The 20300-nt window shown below is 28.0% G+C and overlaps 1 protein-coding gene across 1 annotated transcript; it reads right to left on the reverse strand.

Annotated features, from left to right (window-relative positions):
* Positions 1–5457: 5457 nt before the first annotated feature.
* LOC110649012 (NAC domain-containing protein 58-like) lies at positions 5458–14681 on the reverse strand. The gene is made up of 3 exons (XM_058130546.1): positions 14261–14681; positions 13287–13567; positions 5458–5976 (listed from the first exon to the last, which is right to left on the reverse strand). Exons 1-3 carry the CDS (start codon positions 14679–14681, stop codon positions 5458–5460), a joined length of 1221 nt encoding a protein of 406 aa, XP_057986529.1.
* Positions 14682–20300: the final 5619 nt, after the last annotated feature.

Raw genomic sequence — 20300 nt, forward strand, 5'->3', positions numbered from 1 at the left:
CATTGTCAGGAAATACATTCCAGATCCTTCTCATGTACTACAACCAGATGTAATAGAGCTAAAGAAGAATTTGACATTTGAGGAGCAACCTGTAGCCATAGTGGTCTATCAAGTGAGACAGCTAATATCAAAACAGATCCCTATGGTTAAGGTTTTGTGGAGGAGTCAGTCAGTGGAAGAGTGCACCTGGGAGTCAGAACAGGACATGCGTAGCAAGTACCCTTATCTGTTCAATGGTTAAGGTTTTATTATTTTATGAGTATTATTGATATTTTAATTTTATTTAAATTTTAAGAAATTATTTGAGATTTTTCGGATTTTAAAAATCGGGTTCGATTTTCCAAAAATATAAATTTTGATGATTTTTAAAAATTAATTTAAAGACCACGTGGCACAACTAAATATATATTTGGAGTCTAAAAATTTTTCTGAGTTTTCTGGAATTTTTTCGGAATTTTCGGACCTCATTTTCGGTCCAGAGGCAGAGTAAAAATTCAAAATTTTATATTCTGAATCGAACCGACCGAATCGAACCTGACCGGATCTGACTGGTCGAATTGGACCGGCCTTCTTCTTCCTTTTCTTCCTCTCCCACGCGCGTTTCTCCTCCTCCCCTTCTCTCTCCTTTTTCTCTCTCCTCCCTCCTCCCCTTGCCGCGCCGCCGCCTCCCCTGCCACCCCACTTCGCCAGCGCGCCGCCTCAGCCCTCCCCCACGGCCGGCCGCCGCCTGGAACCCAGGAAAACGACTCTAGAAGGGACGCGCAGCGCGCGCGACCGTTCGCCTTCCCGGCCAAAATCCGGCCGATCCGGCCACCAATTGGACCGGGTCTTATGTCTAAACTCATCTACTCATCGAGAGCTTTCCATAGACACTAAGAACACCGAAATCCATCGAGCGGTTTGTCCAATTTTTGCCCGGGAAATTTTAGCCCATTTTGATTTTCGGGCTAGATATCTCGCAAAGCGAGAACCCTACAAGAAAACCGAGAGTACAAGAGCGCTCCACTCGTCGGGAGCTTCGCAGGGATATAAATTTCAAAATTTTTCGACACCGTTTTTTGGTGGGTCCCATGAAACTTGGAAGTGTTTTTCCGAATATTAAATGAGCTTAGAAAATTCTGAAAAATTTATGTACTAACCCCCGTGTTGTGGGCTTCGTGTAGGTATCCTCAATTCGCGGAAATTCGACAGTTGACCTGGTCTGTGAATTTCCGGCCAGACAAACCCGTTACAGGAAAAGTCTCCGAATTGGATCGAGGTTTTGGCTACCCCCACATTGTCAGACGTCCCGAGTGTGTCCCCGGAGTCGGAATCGGCAAAGGTAAACCCGAACCTTGCTTTTTCGTAATTTTCTAGTGCTTAAATAGGATTAAAAATCCATAAAATATTCGTGACAGCTCAGAAAATTATGATTCTTTTTGCAATAGCCTAGTAATATCGCTAATGACCGCGGGGCAAAGTTTTAGAATTTTTAGAGCTTATTTGGGTAGTTTTTGCAAAAATGATAAATTATAAGGACTAAATTAAAATTTTACATATTGCGATGGATGAATGATTTGATGGGCCCAGGAGGGGCTGTGTAATGTAATTGTCAGGTGAGCCGGGACAGCCTTCTTCCTCCGTCCAGCCGCCACAGTGACCGTTGTCAAGTCTGTGAGTAAAATATTAATTTTAATTGTAATTTCACTATTATTATATGTTCAAGCATGCCCATGTATCACTTATATGCATATATCTATGTAGATAAACCTTAGGCACGATATATGTTGCATTCATAACTGTGAGAGTGCCATGTATGTTGTTGTGGTAATTTGGAGCAGTGTGCGTGCATTGGCGTGCGTGTGATGTGGTGTGGACTATGGATAGGACGGGTAGACACGGCTTGAGATCTTCGCTGGGACCCGGTCCTTCAGGGTAGACACGGCTTGAGTTCTTCGCTGGGACCCCGATTTGGTTATTAAGTGGAAGTCCGAGCTGAGTTCTTCGCTGGCATAGTTGGAATTAAGAGAGCTGTATAGGGGATCAGCTCCCATATATATATGATTGATATTGCTGGGTGCGTGAGTGCTCCAAATTACCTTTTTGCTGTTATGATGTAGATTTATTGCTGATGTTGCATTTCACTCTACAGGGTGCATTAGTTTTAGATAGTTATAGAGATTATGGTTAAAATTAATATTTTACTCTCTGAGTCGAACGCTCACTCCTGTTCAATATTTTTTCAGGCCACAGGAGGATATTTTTGAGGTTAACTAGCTTTCTCCCTCGCAGGTTATTTATTCATGCTTGTGTAATTCTATAAATTTCTAGAATTTTCACATGTGTTAGAAATGTTTATTTGATATGGGTCTGTAAACTAAATTATTATTTTGGACCTGTAAACTTAATATTCTATGCATGTTTGATAGATTGGATGAGGGAGCTGAGCTCCCATTTATTTTTATGCTGATGAGTATGTGGAGGGTGAGCTGAGCTCCCCAATTGAGTATTTACTGTGTTTACAGGTCAGGTGAGTCAAAAACTCCCCGTTGGTAGGTCCATTTTATGGCCGGACTCTGTCCGGTTGATTTCTTGAAATTGGGCCCAAATGGGCCTTAGAGTTGGGTTAAGTGAATAGTTAGACTTACTACGGGCCTCGGGGGCTTTAGGCTGGCCCAGGTCCTAGTGTCGGTCCGGCCCATAGGTTGGGTCGTGACAGTATGACCATAAAATGAACCATTTAACGGGGAGTTTTTGACTCGCTCGACCTGTAAACACAATATATAATCATCTGGAGAGCTCAGCTCACCCTCCATATAATCCTAATGCCATAAAAATAAATGGGAGCTTGGCTCCCTCATCTAGTCCAACATACATGCTTTTAAATAAGTTTACAGGTCCAACATGGCAATTATATTATAGACCTAAATCAAATAAATATTTCTAACACATGCGAAGTCTAAGAATTTTAACCCAATAGAACAAACACATTTAAAACTATCAATAGACCTGTGAAGAAGAAGAGCAGGTTAGGCACAACAAAAATCCTCCTGTAGCCTGAAAAAATAAATGAACAGAAGTGAGCGTTCGACTCAGAGAGTAAAATATCAATTTTAACCATAATCTCTATACTATCTAAAGGTAATGCACCCTATAGAATGAAATGCAACATCGTCATAAATTTCATACAAATCACTTCAAAAAGGCAATTTGGAGCACTCACACACCCGAGAGTGTCAAACAATACATATATGGGAGCTGATTCCCTATACAGCCTTCTTAATCCAACGTCTGCCAGTGAAAATCTCAAGCCGGACTTTCACTTAATAAACTAAATACGGGGTCCCAGCAAAAAACTCAAGCTGTGTCTACCCCGAAAGATCGGGTCCCAGCGAAGATCTCAAGCCGTGTCTACCCATCTTGTCCATATCCAACACCATACCACATGCACGCCAACGCATGCACACTGCTCCAAATTACCACAAACAACATCCATGACATTTTAACAGTTGTGAATGCAACATAAAACATGCCTAGAGTTTAACTACATAGATATATACATATAAGTGATGCATGGGCAGGCTTGAATATATAATAATTAATATTTTACTCATAAACTTAACCGCAGTCACTGTAGCGGTTGGGTGTAGTAAAAAGGCTATACTGGCTCACCTGACAATTTTATTACAATTATTTAATACTTTTGACTCAATACAAACTAAGAAAAAGATCAAAGATGTCCTAAGTCGTGTAAAAAATCCGGCAGAGTCTTCCCTATACCTAAGACCTACTCAACCTGCAAAAGGGCTTAAAACGCACTTCTATATCCACAACTCATACACCCACAACTCAATCACATCACACAGCTTCTCCTGGGCCCATCCAAACAGTCATCAATCACAATATGTAAAATTACAGTTTAATCCTTATAATTGACCCTTTTACAAAAACTACCCAAATGAGCTCTAAAAATTTTAAAACTTTGCCCCGCGGTCTTTAGCAATATTACTAAGTTAATGCAAAAGGAATCATAATTTTTTGAGCTACCATGAATATTTTACGGATTTCTAATCTAATTCAAGCACTAAACAATAAAGAAAAAGTAAGGTTCGGATTTACCTAGCCGATTCCGACTCCAGGGACGTGCTCGGGACGTTTGACAATTGTGGGGTAGCCAAAATATTGACCCAATTCTAAGACTTTTTCGATAGCCTGTCTGTCTGGCCGGAAATTCACAGACTAGGGCAACCGTCGGATTTCGGGGAATTGAAGGTACCTACACGAAGCCCATAATACGAGGGTTAGTACATAATTTTTACGAAATTTTATAAGCTCATTTAATACTCGAAAAAATACTGCAAAGTTTCGTGGGACCCACTGAAAAATAGTATCGGAAAATTTCGAAATTTATATTGCCGCGAAGCTCTCGACGAGTGGAGCGCTCTGGTACTCTCGGTTTTCTCGTGGGGTTCACGGTTTGCCAGAAATCTAGCCCAAAAGTCAAAATAGGCTAAAACTTCATTGACAAAAATTAGGCAAATCGCTAGATGGATTTTGGTGTTCTTAGTGTCTATGGAAAGCTCTAGAGGTGTAGATGAGTTTAGACACAAGACTTGGCCCAAACAGTGGCGGGATCGGCCGGATTTTGGCTGGGAAGCCAAAACTGCTCCCGCGCAGGTGGGTCTTCGCGCGCGATTTCCTGCCGCCTAGAGCGTCGACTGACCGTGGGGAGGCACTGGGGCGGCGCCAGGCAAGGTGAGGAGGCGGGGGTGGCGGCAGCGCAGCGTGGGGAGGAGAGAGGAGAGAGAAAACGGGAGAGAGAGGAAGAGGTACGGGAACACGCGAGGAAGGAAGGAAGAAGAAAAGAAAAGGTTGGTCCTATTCGATTGGTCCGATCCGGTCTAGTTTGATTCAGCCGGTCCGATTCAAGATACAAAATTTTGAATTTTTACTCTGCCCTGGGACACAAGGCCCAAAAATTCCAAAAAAATTTTAGAAAACTAAGAAAAATTCGTAGAGTCCAAATATATTTTTAGTTTTGCCACGTGGTTTTTAAATTAATTTTTAAAAATCATCAAAGTTTTATATTTTCGAAAAATCGAACCCAATTTCTAAAATCCGAAAAATTTCAAATAATTTCCTAAAATTTAAATAAAATAAAATATTAATATTTACTCACAAAATAATAAATTTAAAAATTTGGAGTGTTACATCTATTTATTGGGTAAAAATAATGGATCTTATTCCTAAAAAAAAAAATTAATAATTAATTATTAAAAAAATCCCACAAATCTTTTATGAATCTTTTATAAAATGCCTAAATGTTAATATGAAAAAACAAAAAAATAACTGATAAGAAAATTAAGCTTAAAATTTAGCAATCAACCTAGGAAATTAATTAAAACATCTAAACAAGGTAAAATATAAATGTTAGCTAGCCAGCTACCAGGACTTAAAAAGAAAGGTCAGTTATCAGCCTCAACATTGATACTTATTACTATCATCATGTTCTTCATAGGGAAAGGGACTAAAGCTGTTAAGCGGAGGCAAAAGAATATTGTCCATCCTTTGTGCAGCAAAAAATTCCTTCGGATAATGAAGATATTCATCTATAGGATGCTCATCGCTAATATAACTCTGCATATATGAAGAAGATGGTGATGATGCTCCTGCAGTTCCCATCAGTGGATGAACAGCATTCCCACAGTAAGGTAACTCGAATTGACTAGAGTCAAAAGATTCAGTAATAACTGTCCCAATTCCATTCAAATGATAAGCAGGAGCATAAGCAGCATTTGTATTGAGATATACCATCTCATTCCCTTGGCTATAATTCCCTGCCATGGTAGGCATTGGAATTTGTTTGGATTCTTCAGGCAGCAGCATTCCATTTTCTGATGTTTGGTGATCTTGGACAACTTGAACTCGTGGTCGAGTTGAAGCTCTTAAAGATTTGTCAAGCTTCTTATAAATCCTACATAAGACCCAATCATCAAGCTGCCTTGAACTTTATTAATCAAAATAAAATAAGAAAAAAAAAAACTTACTTTTAAAAAAAATTTAATAAGTAAAGCCTTAAACTTATTAAAAAACTAAAGATGAAATTGATTTTTTTTTAAATTAGGAAAAAGTACATGAACTTAATTTTGCCTACGTATCCTTTTAGAATTTAGAGGAATCAAAATTTTCAGTTATAAGTTGAGAGAAGAGAGATTGAAGTGGTTTGGTCATGTGAAGCATAGACATAGGAAAGTTCCAGTTAGACAGATATAGTAGGATAGAAAAAAAAGCAGAGGTAGACCTAAACTGACTTGGAGGAGAACAGTACAACATGACCTAGAAGCATTACACATTTTCAAGTATCTACCCTAAAATCGTTTAGAGTGGAAAAAAAGAATCCATATAGTTGACACCAATAAATTTTTAGAAAAAAAACTTAATTGAGTTGAGTATTACTTGCCCTTTTTTAAAAAATTATATGATAATTGATAATTAAAAAATTATAAAAGAAAAAAAATTAAAATAGAGGATATTAAAAATTTTATTGAAGATATAAAATAATAACAGAATAATTGAGATAGTATTAAAAATTTCAGTGAGTATATAAAATAATAAAATAGGGGAATTGTGAGAGTACTGAGAATTAAAAGGAGTGTAGAAAATAATTATTTAAAAAATTTGAGAGAAATTGAAAGAGTATTAAGAATTAAAGAGAGTTTAGAGAATAATTGTATAGAGAATCAATGATATATATATATATATAGATATATATATATATATATATATAGATATATATATATATATATATATATATATATATATATATATATATATATATATGAATTAGGAGTGGAGTGAGGTATTTATTGAATTTTTTTTGTATTTAAATCGCCGGTTTAATTAGGTTCAGAACCGTCAGTTCAATACGGTTCGGAACCGTCAGTTTACGATTTCTAAAAAATATGAACCTGAACCAAATCGTAGAATGACCATTTTGGTCCGGTTCCAGTTTTGACTGGCTTTGGTCCGATTTTGATCGAATTGATACCGGTTTGATTCTGGTTCGAAATCGGACCGTGGCCACCCCTACCCTCCATTGTTGGGTGGGATGTATATAGAGTATTTTGTTTTGTTTGTGTTATGCTTGCAGGTTCATTGGATAATTGAGAGGGTGTGGGTGTTAGAAGACCTGCTATATTCGAAAGTCTTCTCATTCGCGACCATGGTTCTGAGTCGATTTGGTGTATGGGTGCTGGGTTTATTCGACCTCCTTGCTGATATGTTTGTTGGGCTAGGGATGGGTGCTATTTATTCGCCTGCTTGTTGGATGCAGTGAAAGTAGGGCGCGAGTGGGACACCAGACAATCTAAATCATCCTCGCTCTCCCTGCTCCATTAGTGCAAGCCTATGGTTCAATGGATGCTTGATCTCTGGTTCTTTTGGTAGCCATGACCTTGTTTCTTACATGTGTTGGTGCCTTTAACTTCTACTGATCCTTGCTATGGATGTTGTGGTTGAGGTTGATTGTCCCCGTTATAGTTCATCGATGGTGTGTTCTTGCTTGACGGTGCTGTAGTTGGTGTGGCTATCTTCTTCCGGCTTAGATATTACTAGTCATGTGGAACGGGTCTTGGGGTTTTAATTATTTTTTGGGCCTTTCGTTGAGACTGAGCCACTGGTAGGATTAGGGCCTTTTTGTGGTTATGGAACCAGTGTATGTTAGTCTGAAATGTGAGGCTTAACTCTCTAGTTATTGTAAGAGCTCTGAGCTTCTTTGTGTACCCAAAGCTTTATTAATGAAACTATTATTTTTGAAAAAAAAAAAAATTCAGATATCACCCCGTATCATGAAAAAAAAAAATCAAAATTTAACTATATTATAATTTAAATTAAATTTTTTATTAGTCAATATACTTAAATAATATAGTGAGAACCCTGGCCTTATTTTTTTAAAATATTATAATTATGATTTTTAAATTAGGAAATACACAAAAAGGTACTTGGCCCCCTTTTTTAAAAAGAAAATAGATTTAATAACTAATTTCACTAATTTATCACAAAAAAAATTTCCTTCAAATTAGGAAATTATAATTTTATCAAATTTAATATTTAAAATTAATTATAGAAAATAGATTAAAAATTAAAATAAAAAATATAATTTTTCGTGGCATGAAATTTCTCAATTTATTTTATTTCTATGATGTCGAAATATTTAATTAATATTTATTATAATAATTATAAAATATTATTTTAAAATATTTATTAGTTTAAAAATATTTCTATACTATTAAACTCTAAAACCTAAATTTAATTTTTCTATAACACTTTTACACTTAAACTCCAGAATTTAAATCAAAATTTCTAAAAGTTTATATCTTAACCGATTGCTAAACTGCTAAAAAAAGCATATAGAATCTTCGAAGAAAAAGAGGTGAAAAATAAATTTGCTTTCAATTCACTTGTGTTCTGTAGAAAACAATTAGCAGCTATGTTTAATTTTTTTTATTAAGAAAATCCTTAAGAAATAGTGTCAGCTTTTATTTTTTTAGTCTCAATATTTAATGTATTTTGCAAGATTTGCAATCACTCACAAGGACTTTCTCATGGTTCTAGTAGTCTATCCATGTATTACTCTGTTTACCTATGTCCATGGATTTTATAATTTTTATGGTTCTATAATTATAGTCTTTTTATGGTTCTACAAGATGTTTCCCACAAAGACTTCACTTGCAAGCCATCGTATTTTTTTTCTAAATATAATTTAGATATATGATTTATCAAAAAACAATGAATATTGATTATTATTTAATAAAAATGTAATCTATGAATTTTTTATTAATTATATAAATATTTAAATTTTGACCCTCTTTATATGTAATTATGAGTCCGCTCCTGTACTCAAATGAGAGAGAAATTATGGTTATAGTAATTAAACAGTTTAACATTTAAAAAAATAAAGAGACTATAAAATTATATTTTTTAAATTATAGAGAATTAAGGTCTGTTTGATTTAACTGTTAGATACAACTGATAATTTATAACTGTTATTGATAATTGGTAGTTGATTATAATTAATATATTCTAAGCGTTTGTTAAAATTATGTTAAATGATTAATAATGATATATACCATATTATTTATTTTATTATTGAAAATAGACATAATTATTAATTTATTATATAACATATTAAAAATATAGTTATTTTATATGTGTATATAAAATGAACATTATAATTATTATATTATAATGTTTTATATTTATTTATTATAATTTTAAATAATCTATTGATATAAAAAATTATTTTAAAGATAAAAATTTTATAATTAATAAATTTTTTAAAAGAAAATATAATCTAAGTAAAAAATAAAATTAAATAGCTAAACTAATGTAAAACAAATAAACTATAGCTAATAAGTATTCTATTAGTTGTCTATTAACTACTTACTAAATACTTTGTTTCACCGATTGTGTAGCTATCAACCAACTGTTGGCTGTCTATTACTAATAAGCTACACCTACAAAATGAATCAAACACCCAATCTAATATATATATATATATATATATATATATATATATATATATATATATATATATATATATATATATATATATATATATATATATATGAAAGTTAAGGACTCAAATATGTTTGACAAAAAATTGACATTTGGCTTCACTCTTAGTTGAGGCTTGACATAACTAAAATAATAATTTTACTATAAAAATTATCAATTTTTATACTTAATGTTTAATTATCTTATTTATCTTTATCTTTCTCTAATGATAAATTTAATTATTAGTATTAAATAATATTTAAGCAAATAATTTTATCTTAAAATATATTAAAAATAATAATTTAACTTGAAAAATTATAAATTTTTATAGATAATATTTAATTATCTTATTTATCTTTATTTGTCTCTAATTATAGTCATTAGTATCATATAATGCTTAACTAAATAATTATATCTTAAAATATATCATTATTTAAATTTAAAATATAATACAATAAACTAATATATTTATAATCATCAATGAAAATATTCAAGGAAAAGAAACCAAAATATACATCCTAAAAAAAAATCCCAACAAATACGTGCAAGAGTTTCCGGATTATACTTGTACAACTCAACCTCCTTGATCCTGTTAGGTGGCAAAGGCTCATTCATAATCTTTTTTTTTCAGGTAATGAACAACAAGCTCTTCATCGTATGGTTTGAACCTATATCCGGTAGGGAATGAATCCAAATAAGCATCTTCTTCATAATCTAAAGCCCCATGATGATAGTGATGATCATAATCATAAGCCGTAATAATTTTATTGCCCTAGCTAATCACAGGATCGAGAGAAGCATCAATATTGTTGCGGCTGCTGCCGCCATTATTTGAACTAGCATCTGTAGCATAACCATGAGGAGAAGAAGGATATATAGGGTTTAGAGTACTGTTATTTTTAGGGCTTGTTGTAGCAACCTTTGCAACCTTCCGCTTATGTTGGTCCTTCTTCATTGGAGGACTTTGATGAGAAGATGAAAGCTTCTTTGACAGACAAGAGTTGAAAGTCTCATAGAATAAAATAGGGATAGGTCATTCATATTATTTAAAATAAAAAAAAATTAGAAAAAATAGGGATTTGTCGTTTTCTTTGGCTAACCTGCTGCGAAAAAATTTGAATCGAAAGATCTAATCTATAATTGGTTAATTTTTATTCATTTTTATAAATTTAAAATTTATCTGTTAATGTGAGATTTATCATTCATTGGCCAACCGAACCAAACGATTCAATCCAAATCAGCTCGATAATTTCGGTTTAATCTAATCAGGCATGTATTATTTGCGATCTCACAACCTTGACTCCCCGCAGTCGATGCTCCACTCTAGAGACTTCCTTGATCACCAATCATGTCTCCAGATACCTGATATGAGCTAATCACTTCATAGGTAATTTTCCCCATTTTTTAAATTTTTTTTTATTTAATATTATGAACGATCTATATATATATATTAAAATTACAACATATAAATAAACTCATAAAATTATGTCACATGTTTAAAAAAATAACTTAAAATTTTTCTATTTATTTTTTTTATTACAGCTATTATCGACATATATGCCACTTGATAAAAAATGTCACTTGATAAAAAATGTCATCTGTTTAAATTGATTTTATTTAAAAATATAAAATATTTAGAATTTAAATACAAAATATTTTAATTTTTATTTTAACTAATTTCTTATTTTTTAATTATTAGTTATATAAAATATTAAAATTTAATATATATATATATATATATATATATATATATATATATATATATATATATACATGTTATCATTTAATTTAAAATTTATTTTAAAAATATTTTTTATATTTAAAATTTAAGATTATTAAAAATAATAATAATTTAAATATAAAAATTGCTATATGATATATGTGTTTTTGTTCTTCTACTTTATTTGTATTTTTATTGGTATATGACAATTAATTTAAATGATAGTATAAAATAATCTACTAATCAACTTATTCTAAAATTTTAAATTAAATGATATATTATTAAGATAAAATTATATCCACTAATATTAAAAAATTATAATAAAATTAATTTTTTATTTAAATATTTTTGAATTTCAATTATTAAAATCTTATTTGATACTAAAAAGGTAATTATTAAAAAAAATAATATTTTTTAATTTATCTTCGAAGGTTCTATATGCTTTTTTTAGCAGTTTAGCAATCGGTTAAGATATAAACTTTTAGAAATTTTGATTTAAATTCTGGAGTTTAAGTGTAAAAGTGTTATAGAAAAATTAAATTTAGGTTTTAGAGTTTAATAGTATAGAAATATTTTTAAACTAATAAATATTTTAAAATAATATTTTATAATTATTATAATAAATATTAATTAAATATTTCGACATCATAGAAATAAAATAAATTGAGAAATTTCATGCCACGAAAAATTATATTTTTTATTTTAATTTTTAATCTATTTTCTATAATTAATTTTAAATATTAAATTTGATAAAATTATAATTTCCTAATTTGAAGGAATTTTTTTTTGTGATAAATTAGTGAAATTAGTTATTAAATCTATTTTCTTTTTAAAAAAGGGGGCCAAGTACCTTTTTGTGTATTTCCTAATTTAAAAATCATAATTATAATATTTTAAAAAAATAAGGCCAGGGTTCTCACTATATTATTTAAGTATATTGACTAATAAAAAATTTAATTTAAATTATAATATAGTTAAATTTTGTATTTTTTATTTAACATTAAACCAATGCATAAAGGGGGGAAAATTCTATATTTGAGGACTGTGAACTGAGTCGAGTTAGTTTAAAATTAAATTCAAATTATTCATTCTGAAATTTTTGGATTGAGTTTGATTTTTTTTTTTCATGATACGGGGTGATATCTGAATTTTTTTTTTTTTCAAAAATAATAGTTTCATTAATAAAGCTTTGGGTACACAAAGAAGCTCAGAGCTCTTACAATAACTAGAGAGTTAAGCCTCACATTTCAGACTAACATACACTGGTTCCATAACCACAAAAAGGCCCTAATCCTACCAGTGGCTCAGTCTCAACGAAAGGCCCAAAAAATAATTAAAACCCCAAGACCCGTTCCACATGACTAGTAATATCTAAGCCGGAAGAAGATAGCCACACCAACTACAGCACCGTCAAGCAAGAACACACCATCGATGAACTATAACGGGTACAATCAACCTCAACCACAACATCCATAGCAAGGATCAGTAGAAGTTAAAGGCACCAACACATGTAAGAAACAAGGTCATGGCTACCAAAAGAACCAGAGATCAAGCATCCATTGAACCATAGGCTTGCACTAATGGAGCAGGGAGAGCGAGGATGATTTAGATTGTCTGGTGTCCCACTCGCGCCCTACTTTCACTGCATCCAACAAGCAGGCGAATAAATAGCACCCATCCCTAGCCCAACAAACATATCAGCAAGGAGGTCGAATAAACCCAGCACCCATACACCAAATCGACTCAGAACCATGGTCGCGAATGAGAAGACTTTCGAATATAGCAGGTCTTCTAACACCCACACCCTCTCAATTATCCAATGAACCTGCAAGCATAACACAAACAAAACAAAATACTCTATATACATCCCACCCAACAATGAGGGATAGGGGTGGCCACGGTCCGGTTTCGAACCAGAATCGAACCGATATCAATTCGATCAAAATCGGACTAAAGCCAGTCAAAACTGGAACCGGTTTAGAACCGGACCAAAACCGTCATTCTACGGCTTTACTCAGATTCATTTCCGAACCTTCATATCATTTGCTCCTCTTTTTCTCTCAGGAGCTTCATTTACTCTATATTCATGAATAATCCAATCAGTTTTATCACCATTTGGAGGTTTTCCTTCGTAAAATACCAATGCCTTCCTGAATCCAACTTTACAACCTTGAAAATTAACCAGTTTATCAGCTCCAGTAGCTTTCCAATATCCATTTCCAGCAGCTCGATTGGATCGCTGTCCATTTGGGTACTTACGATCTCTTGGTGTGAAGAAGTACCATTCTTTCTCTCCATTTGATTTGTAGTTTGCTGCAAATTACTAAGAACATAATTTCCTTTGACAAAATACACAACAATTTCAAAAAACAAAATTAATACTGAGATTACTACTTATGAACACAAGCATATGTGTCGCATCATCCATAAAGGGTTAATCCAAATTCATGTAATTATTTATTTTTGCAATTAAAAGTTACTTCTAAATTGTGGATTTACTACATTGAGTGACACAAATATCGATCGCAGCCTAATATGCATGGTTCATGGATTAGAATCATGTTTTTTTTAATTTTTTTTCTGATCTCATTCAAATCAATAAACAATCTAAAACTCCTTCTGAAAATGAAAGCGGGGAGAAATTATATATATATATATATATATATATATATAATATATATATATATAAAAGTATCAAATATACCTTTATAAAAAAAAAAAGAAAAAAGTGATGAAATTTAATCATCAAAAACAAAATTCATCGACAAAAAAGATTTTTTTGAGTGTCGATCTAAGCGTTCAATGTTTAACTCTCTCTCTCTCTTTTTCTTTTAAAAAATTTTCTAAAGTCAAAAGCAATTAAATATCAAAGTAAAATTTTCATCATAAATTCAAAACTCAATTAATAAATAATATATTTATAATATATTAAGTATCTCATCAATGAAAGTATTCAAGGAAAAGAACCCAAATATACACCCTAGAAAAAAAAATCTCATAAAACACCTGCAAGAGTCTTAGAATTATACTTATACAACTCAACCTCCTTGATCCTGTTAGGTGGCAAAGGCTCATTAATAATCTTTATTTTCAGGTAATGAACAACAAGCTCTTCATCGTAGGGTTTGAACCTATATTCAGCGGGGAATGAATCCAAATAAGCATCTTTTTCATAATATGAAGCCCCATGATGATGATGATGATGACCATAATCATAAGCAGTAACAATTTTATTGCTTTGGCTAATCACAGGATTCAGAGAAGCATCAGTATTGTTGCGGCTGATGCAGCTGCTGCCGCTATTGTTTGAAGTAGCATCTGTAGAATAGCCATGAAGAGAAGAAGGATATATAGGGTTTAGATAAGCAGTGTTATTTTTAGGGTTTGTTACAGCAACCTTCTCCCGCTTATGTTGGTCCTCCTCCATAGTAGGACTTTGAAGAAGGAGAGTTGAAAGTCTTGTAGGGATAAAAAAAAATTAGAAAAAATGGGGATAAGTCGTTTTCTTAAGCCACCCTACTGAGAAAAAATTTGGCCCATTTGATTCAAAGATCTAATCTAGTTAATTTTTATTCATTTTTATAAATTAAGGATTTATATTTAAATAGGAAGGAATTCTTTAAATTAATTATAATTATACCTTTATTATTTAAATTAATTTTAATATTTGTATAAATTTAAAATTCTTAATTTTAAAGTTTATAAAATTTAAAATTCTTGATCTTCTAATGCTTAACTTCAATTAAATATAATATTTTATAAAAAATAATTAACCAAAATAAGAAATTAATTAATAAAAAATAAAAATTAAAATTAATTTATAATATATATATATATATATATATATATATATATATATATATATATATATATATATATATATATATATATATATATAAAGGGATATTGAGTTTGATAAAAATACCCATATTAATTTATTATAATGATAATAAAGAACTATTTTTTATTATTAATATTAATTTTTAATTTTTAAGTTAATCTCCCATAACATTAAATTTGCAAAGTCTTATATAGACTTTACTTAGGATTTTAATTAAAAGGTTTGAAACATATTATTACAGTATTGGAAAAATTTAGAATAATAATATATAATTTTAAATTAATTAAAATAATGAAGAATTAAATTTGATTGAATATTAAAAATTAAAATTAGTTTTGAAATAAGTATGATTTTTTATATTATTTATGATATTAAAAAATTTCAAAAAATTAATTAAACAATAAAATCATTGAAACTTTAAAAACATTTAATTAAGCTTTTTAAAATTAACTAAGGGGGTATTTAATTTACTTGTTGGGTGCAGCTGATGGCTGATTAAAATAATGAAGAATTAAATTTGATTGAATATTAAAAATTAAAATTAGTTTTAAAATAAGTATGATTTTTTATATTATTTATGATATTAAAAAATTTCAAAAAATTAATTAAACAATAAAATCATTGAAACTTTTTAAAAAAAATTTAATTAAGCTTTTTAAAATTAACTAAGGGGGTATTTAGCTCTCTTGTTGGGTATAACTGATAACTGATAGCTAATAAACTTCAAAACAGATGAACTAGAGTTTTGGTAAACTTAAAAAAGTAAAGCTGATAGTTAATGGGTCACTGATATGATACTCATCAGTTGCAGTTTGTATCAGCTCTATTTGTAGAGCAGTTTCTTATCAGCCCGATAGTTGATTTGATTTTATTTTTTATTTAGATCGTAATATCCTTTTTCATTTAACTCAAAAATTAATATTATTAATGCTTTTATCTTTTTTTATTTATAATTTTAACATCTTAATTAGTGCATTATAACTTTGTTAAAATATTTTTTATTAATAACATAAAATATTAAATATTTATTTATTATAAAAAAATAATTTTTTTTATATTTAAGAACTTAAAATTAATTATAATTTTTTTCTTTATCAACAATAATAATTACTTTGTTATTTTATAACTATATTTTTAAAGTTATTTAATTATTTTTCAAAAAAGTTAATTATTTTTTATTTCAATAATAAAATAAATGATAGAACATAATAAATCAATAATTATATATTTATTTTAATAGTATAATAAATGATATAATATATTAAATTAACAATTATCGATTTAATTTATTAATAAAATAAATAATATAATATAATAAATTTATAATATTATATTTATTTCAATAATAAAATAAATTATATGATATATACCCTTCTTAGTCATTTTTAATATTAACAGTAACAGTTAAATATAGTTTTACTAAACACTTAATATAAATAAATTATCATCAGCTACCAGCTATCAGGTAATAGTTATCAATTGTATCTAACAATTAAACTAAACATGTCCTAAGTTATAAAATCGTTGAAACAAGAAAAAAAAATTTTTTTTTGACTAAAATTTTATTTTAAGTTTTTAAGTATAAATATATTTTAAAAGAAATTTAATTTATTTAAAATTAATAATAATTCTTTTTTCTATCAATAAGCCTAATAGCTAGAATTTTCTTTATATTATTTATTACTGATAAAAATTATATATATATAATTATTTTCAAAATAATTTTAAAAAAATATTTATATTTATTTCTATTTCACTATTACCTTTACGAAAAAGACTACTAGGAGCCAATATTGATAGAGTATCCATGCCATAGACTTGCAACAGCAATAGCCAAAATTACGTTACAACCAACATATGATGCGAATGCTGTATAATACTTGCACTTGAGTAAGAATTATTTATAGATAATCCAAAGTTTTTGTATTTAATTGCAATATAATTCATGGAACATAAAGTTGTTTCATGGAGAAACAAAGTCAAGTGGAAAATGATAATATTGATTACAATCTAACAACAAATCAATGAAAAAAAAAAAGAAAATTTAAGCACAGAATTTAATGTGGTTAGATAATGTTGATGTTGAAATTAACTATATTGGATTTAAAAAAAAAAAATCCAAATCAAGCGATAAGAAATATATTTTCATCTATGTGAGAGATCAAAAATTATTAATAATAATTTAAAATTTTCTTTTTTTATTAGATAGCTTTTTTATTTAAAATTTTCCATAAACTCATGTGCCATATAATTAGATTGTAAATATTATGTAAAAAAATATATTATATTTAAAAAATATTATACGAATCCACGCATATGTAGGATGTTAATAATTTAAAGACTGTAGTAAACCTAACTAATTTGATGCAACAATATCATTGAAGAAATTAAAAAATTATATAAAATTAAATTTCACATTATATTATTTTATATGATTACTTATATTATATTAATTGTCTTTTTAAATTTTTACTAACACAAACAGTATGTAATGTAAGTATTTAGTGCACCTTTTGAATGCAACTGATGGTTGATAAATGTCCAAACAAATAGGTGATAAGCTGTTAATAGGATACTCATCAACTGCGATTTGTATCAATTCTATTTTTCGAGTTATTTCTTATTAATTAACTGACAGCTTATTTCATTTTATTTTTTTATGTAGTCATATTTACTTAAATTTTTTTACTAACATCATTAAGATTGGTATATTTTTAAAATGTGGTTAATTATTTACTATAATAATTAATATTATATTTATTTTTTTAAATAAAACTACTAATTTGCACTACAATTGAAAAATAATATATAAAATTAATTTAAATTAAATTTTTATAAATATTAATATGAACCATGTTTTTAATAGAATCCAATAGAAGTATTCTTCCATTTTTATTCCCAAAAACTCGATTATATAATACTAAGAATCTTCACCTCGTTTTTTATAGGTTAATTGCTTTAGTAAGAGTAATAACAATTAGACTGATTTTTTTTTTATTTGAGTTTTGCTTTTTTATAAAGGTATTCTTCTTCAACCAAACTGTTATAATAACATCACTCTAATTATTTTAAAAGTCTAACAATTTTTATTGAATTTTATTAAATAAATTATCTTAATAATTACAAAAATTAAAATTAAAATAAATATAAAGGTAAATTCAAATTATAACTACTATTTTTAAAAAATTTTAAGTTCAATAGTATATTTTAAAATTAAATATGCTCCAAATACATGAAAAAAAATCTCATTATATTGCTTTATTAGAAAACAATAATAGTTAGACTTCTCAAAAATAATTAGATTTTTTTTGTTTGAATTTTTCTTTTTATAAATAACGTTGAGTTTACATTTTAGAGGTATTCTTCTTCCACAAAAATTGTCATAATATCACTCATGTTATTCTTCTTCCTCCATAACATTACTTATGTTATTTTAGAAGTCTAATAATTTTTATTGAATTTTATTAAATAAATTAACTTTATATTTATTTATTTAAGTTAACATTAAAATAAATAAATAAATAAATATAAAGTTAAATTAAAATTGTAATGGTTTGTTTCTTTTAAGTTTTATATTTTGACATTAATTTTATACTATCATAATTAACATAAATAATTAAAGATATTTTTCTATTGACATATTCAACTAATATATATATATATATATTTGAAAGCGTGTTTTATAAAATTTTATTTTAAATTATATTAAAATAAAAATTTAATTAATTAAGTATAATTTAAATATAAGTAGAATTAAGAATTTTAAATTTATATAAACTCTAAAATCATATAAACAATTAAATTTTAAATCTTAAAAATTTTAAAATTATATAAAATTTAAAATTAAAATAAATAATAAAAATATAATTGTAAATACTATAATAATGAAGGGCGATTTGGTAACATCAATGTCCCCCTCTTTCACTCATTTGTATATTGTATAGATTTTAATTTTGTAAACTTTTATATGTAAAAAAAATACTAAATAAGGGCACTAATTTTTTTTATTTTACTATTTAAAAGAATTATATTTATAAATTAGTTTAATAAAATATTTATTATATTTTAATCCTTAAATATATTGCACTCTCATATATCAATATGATATATTCAAATAAATAATTTTATAATAATTTTTTAGTGAAATTAAACTTTAATTGATAAATATCCTTTGATATTTTGCAATTTATATCTTCTAATAAAATTTTATCAACTAATAATAAGTGTGATTTTCATTATTAGATCGATTGGTTCGGTTATAATAAATTTTAAACAATAAAAAGATAAGAACGAGAGATAAATAAGAATTTGAGACTCAAATTGAAAATTATTTAGATAGAGATTCCATATCCATATGGGGTGTTCAACCAATAATAATAATATATTTTCTAAAAAAAGTAATAAGAATTTAGGTAAACTAAACTAAAATTTTTATGTATCTCACTCATAATTTAATTCTTTTAAATTTTTTTATTAATTAAAAATATATTTAAAAATGTTGGCTATAAATTTATTATTAGACCACTATATAAAAAATTAATTTTTAATTTAGAGTACTTTAAATGTGGATATATTCTCCAAAATAAATTTATTTTGTTAAATTAATAAGTCCACATTAACAATTATAACATTTAGATATATGGAGTTAATGATGAATATAACAACCAAGTTTAGGTATTTTATATACTTTAGTTATAATTTAGTTCTTTTTAAATTCTTTTTTATTCCTTAAAAATAAATTTAAAAATATTTTTCAATTAAGTTGAGTTAATATTCAAATTATAAAAAAAATTAGTCTATATTCTAAATGTTATAATTCAGATTAAAATTTGAATATTAATATATTAGTTTAATATTTAGATACACGTGAGTTAAATACATAAACACTTAAAAAAATTTAAATAAATTACAATATTCTTTTTTATTAAGATTACATTTTGCCTTATTGAACAAATAGAAAAAAATATCAATTAAAGACGATTATAACATTTAGATATATGGGCTAATGATGGATATAACAACTATATCTAGGTGTTTTATCTACCTCACTCACAATTTAATTCTTTTAAATTAATTTTTATTACTTAATTTTAATTCTAATAAATTTTTAAAATTTATAATATTAATTTTTTTTGAGTTAGTTGAAATTACAAGAATTAGTTGACTCATTAATTATTATATTTTTTAAATAAAAAATTAACAAGT

Source organism: Hevea brasiliensis, chromosome 12 (genome assembly GCF_030052815.1).
Source record: "Hevea brasiliensis isolate MT/VB/25A 57/8 chromosome 12, ASM3005281v1, whole genome shotgun sequence".
NCBI classification, from domain to species: Eukaryota; Viridiplantae; Streptophyta; class Magnoliopsida; order Malpighiales; family Euphorbiaceae; genus Hevea; species Hevea brasiliensis.

Excerpts from the sequence above, each read along its gene's own strand:
- LOC110649012 (XM_058130546.1), bottom strand. The coding sequence starts at position 14,681 with ATGGAGGAGGACCAACATAAGCGGGAGAAGGTTGCTGTAACAAACCCT. Across the intron at positions 13,568-14,260 it reads TAATTCTAAGACTCTTGCAG|CAAACTACAAATCAAATGGA; the intron begins GTGTTTTATGAG and ends AGTAATTTGCAG. Across the intron at positions 5,977-13,286 it reads GAGGAGCAAATGATATGAAG|CTTGATGATTGGGTCTTATG; the intron begins GTTCGGAAATGA and ends AGTTCAAGGCAG.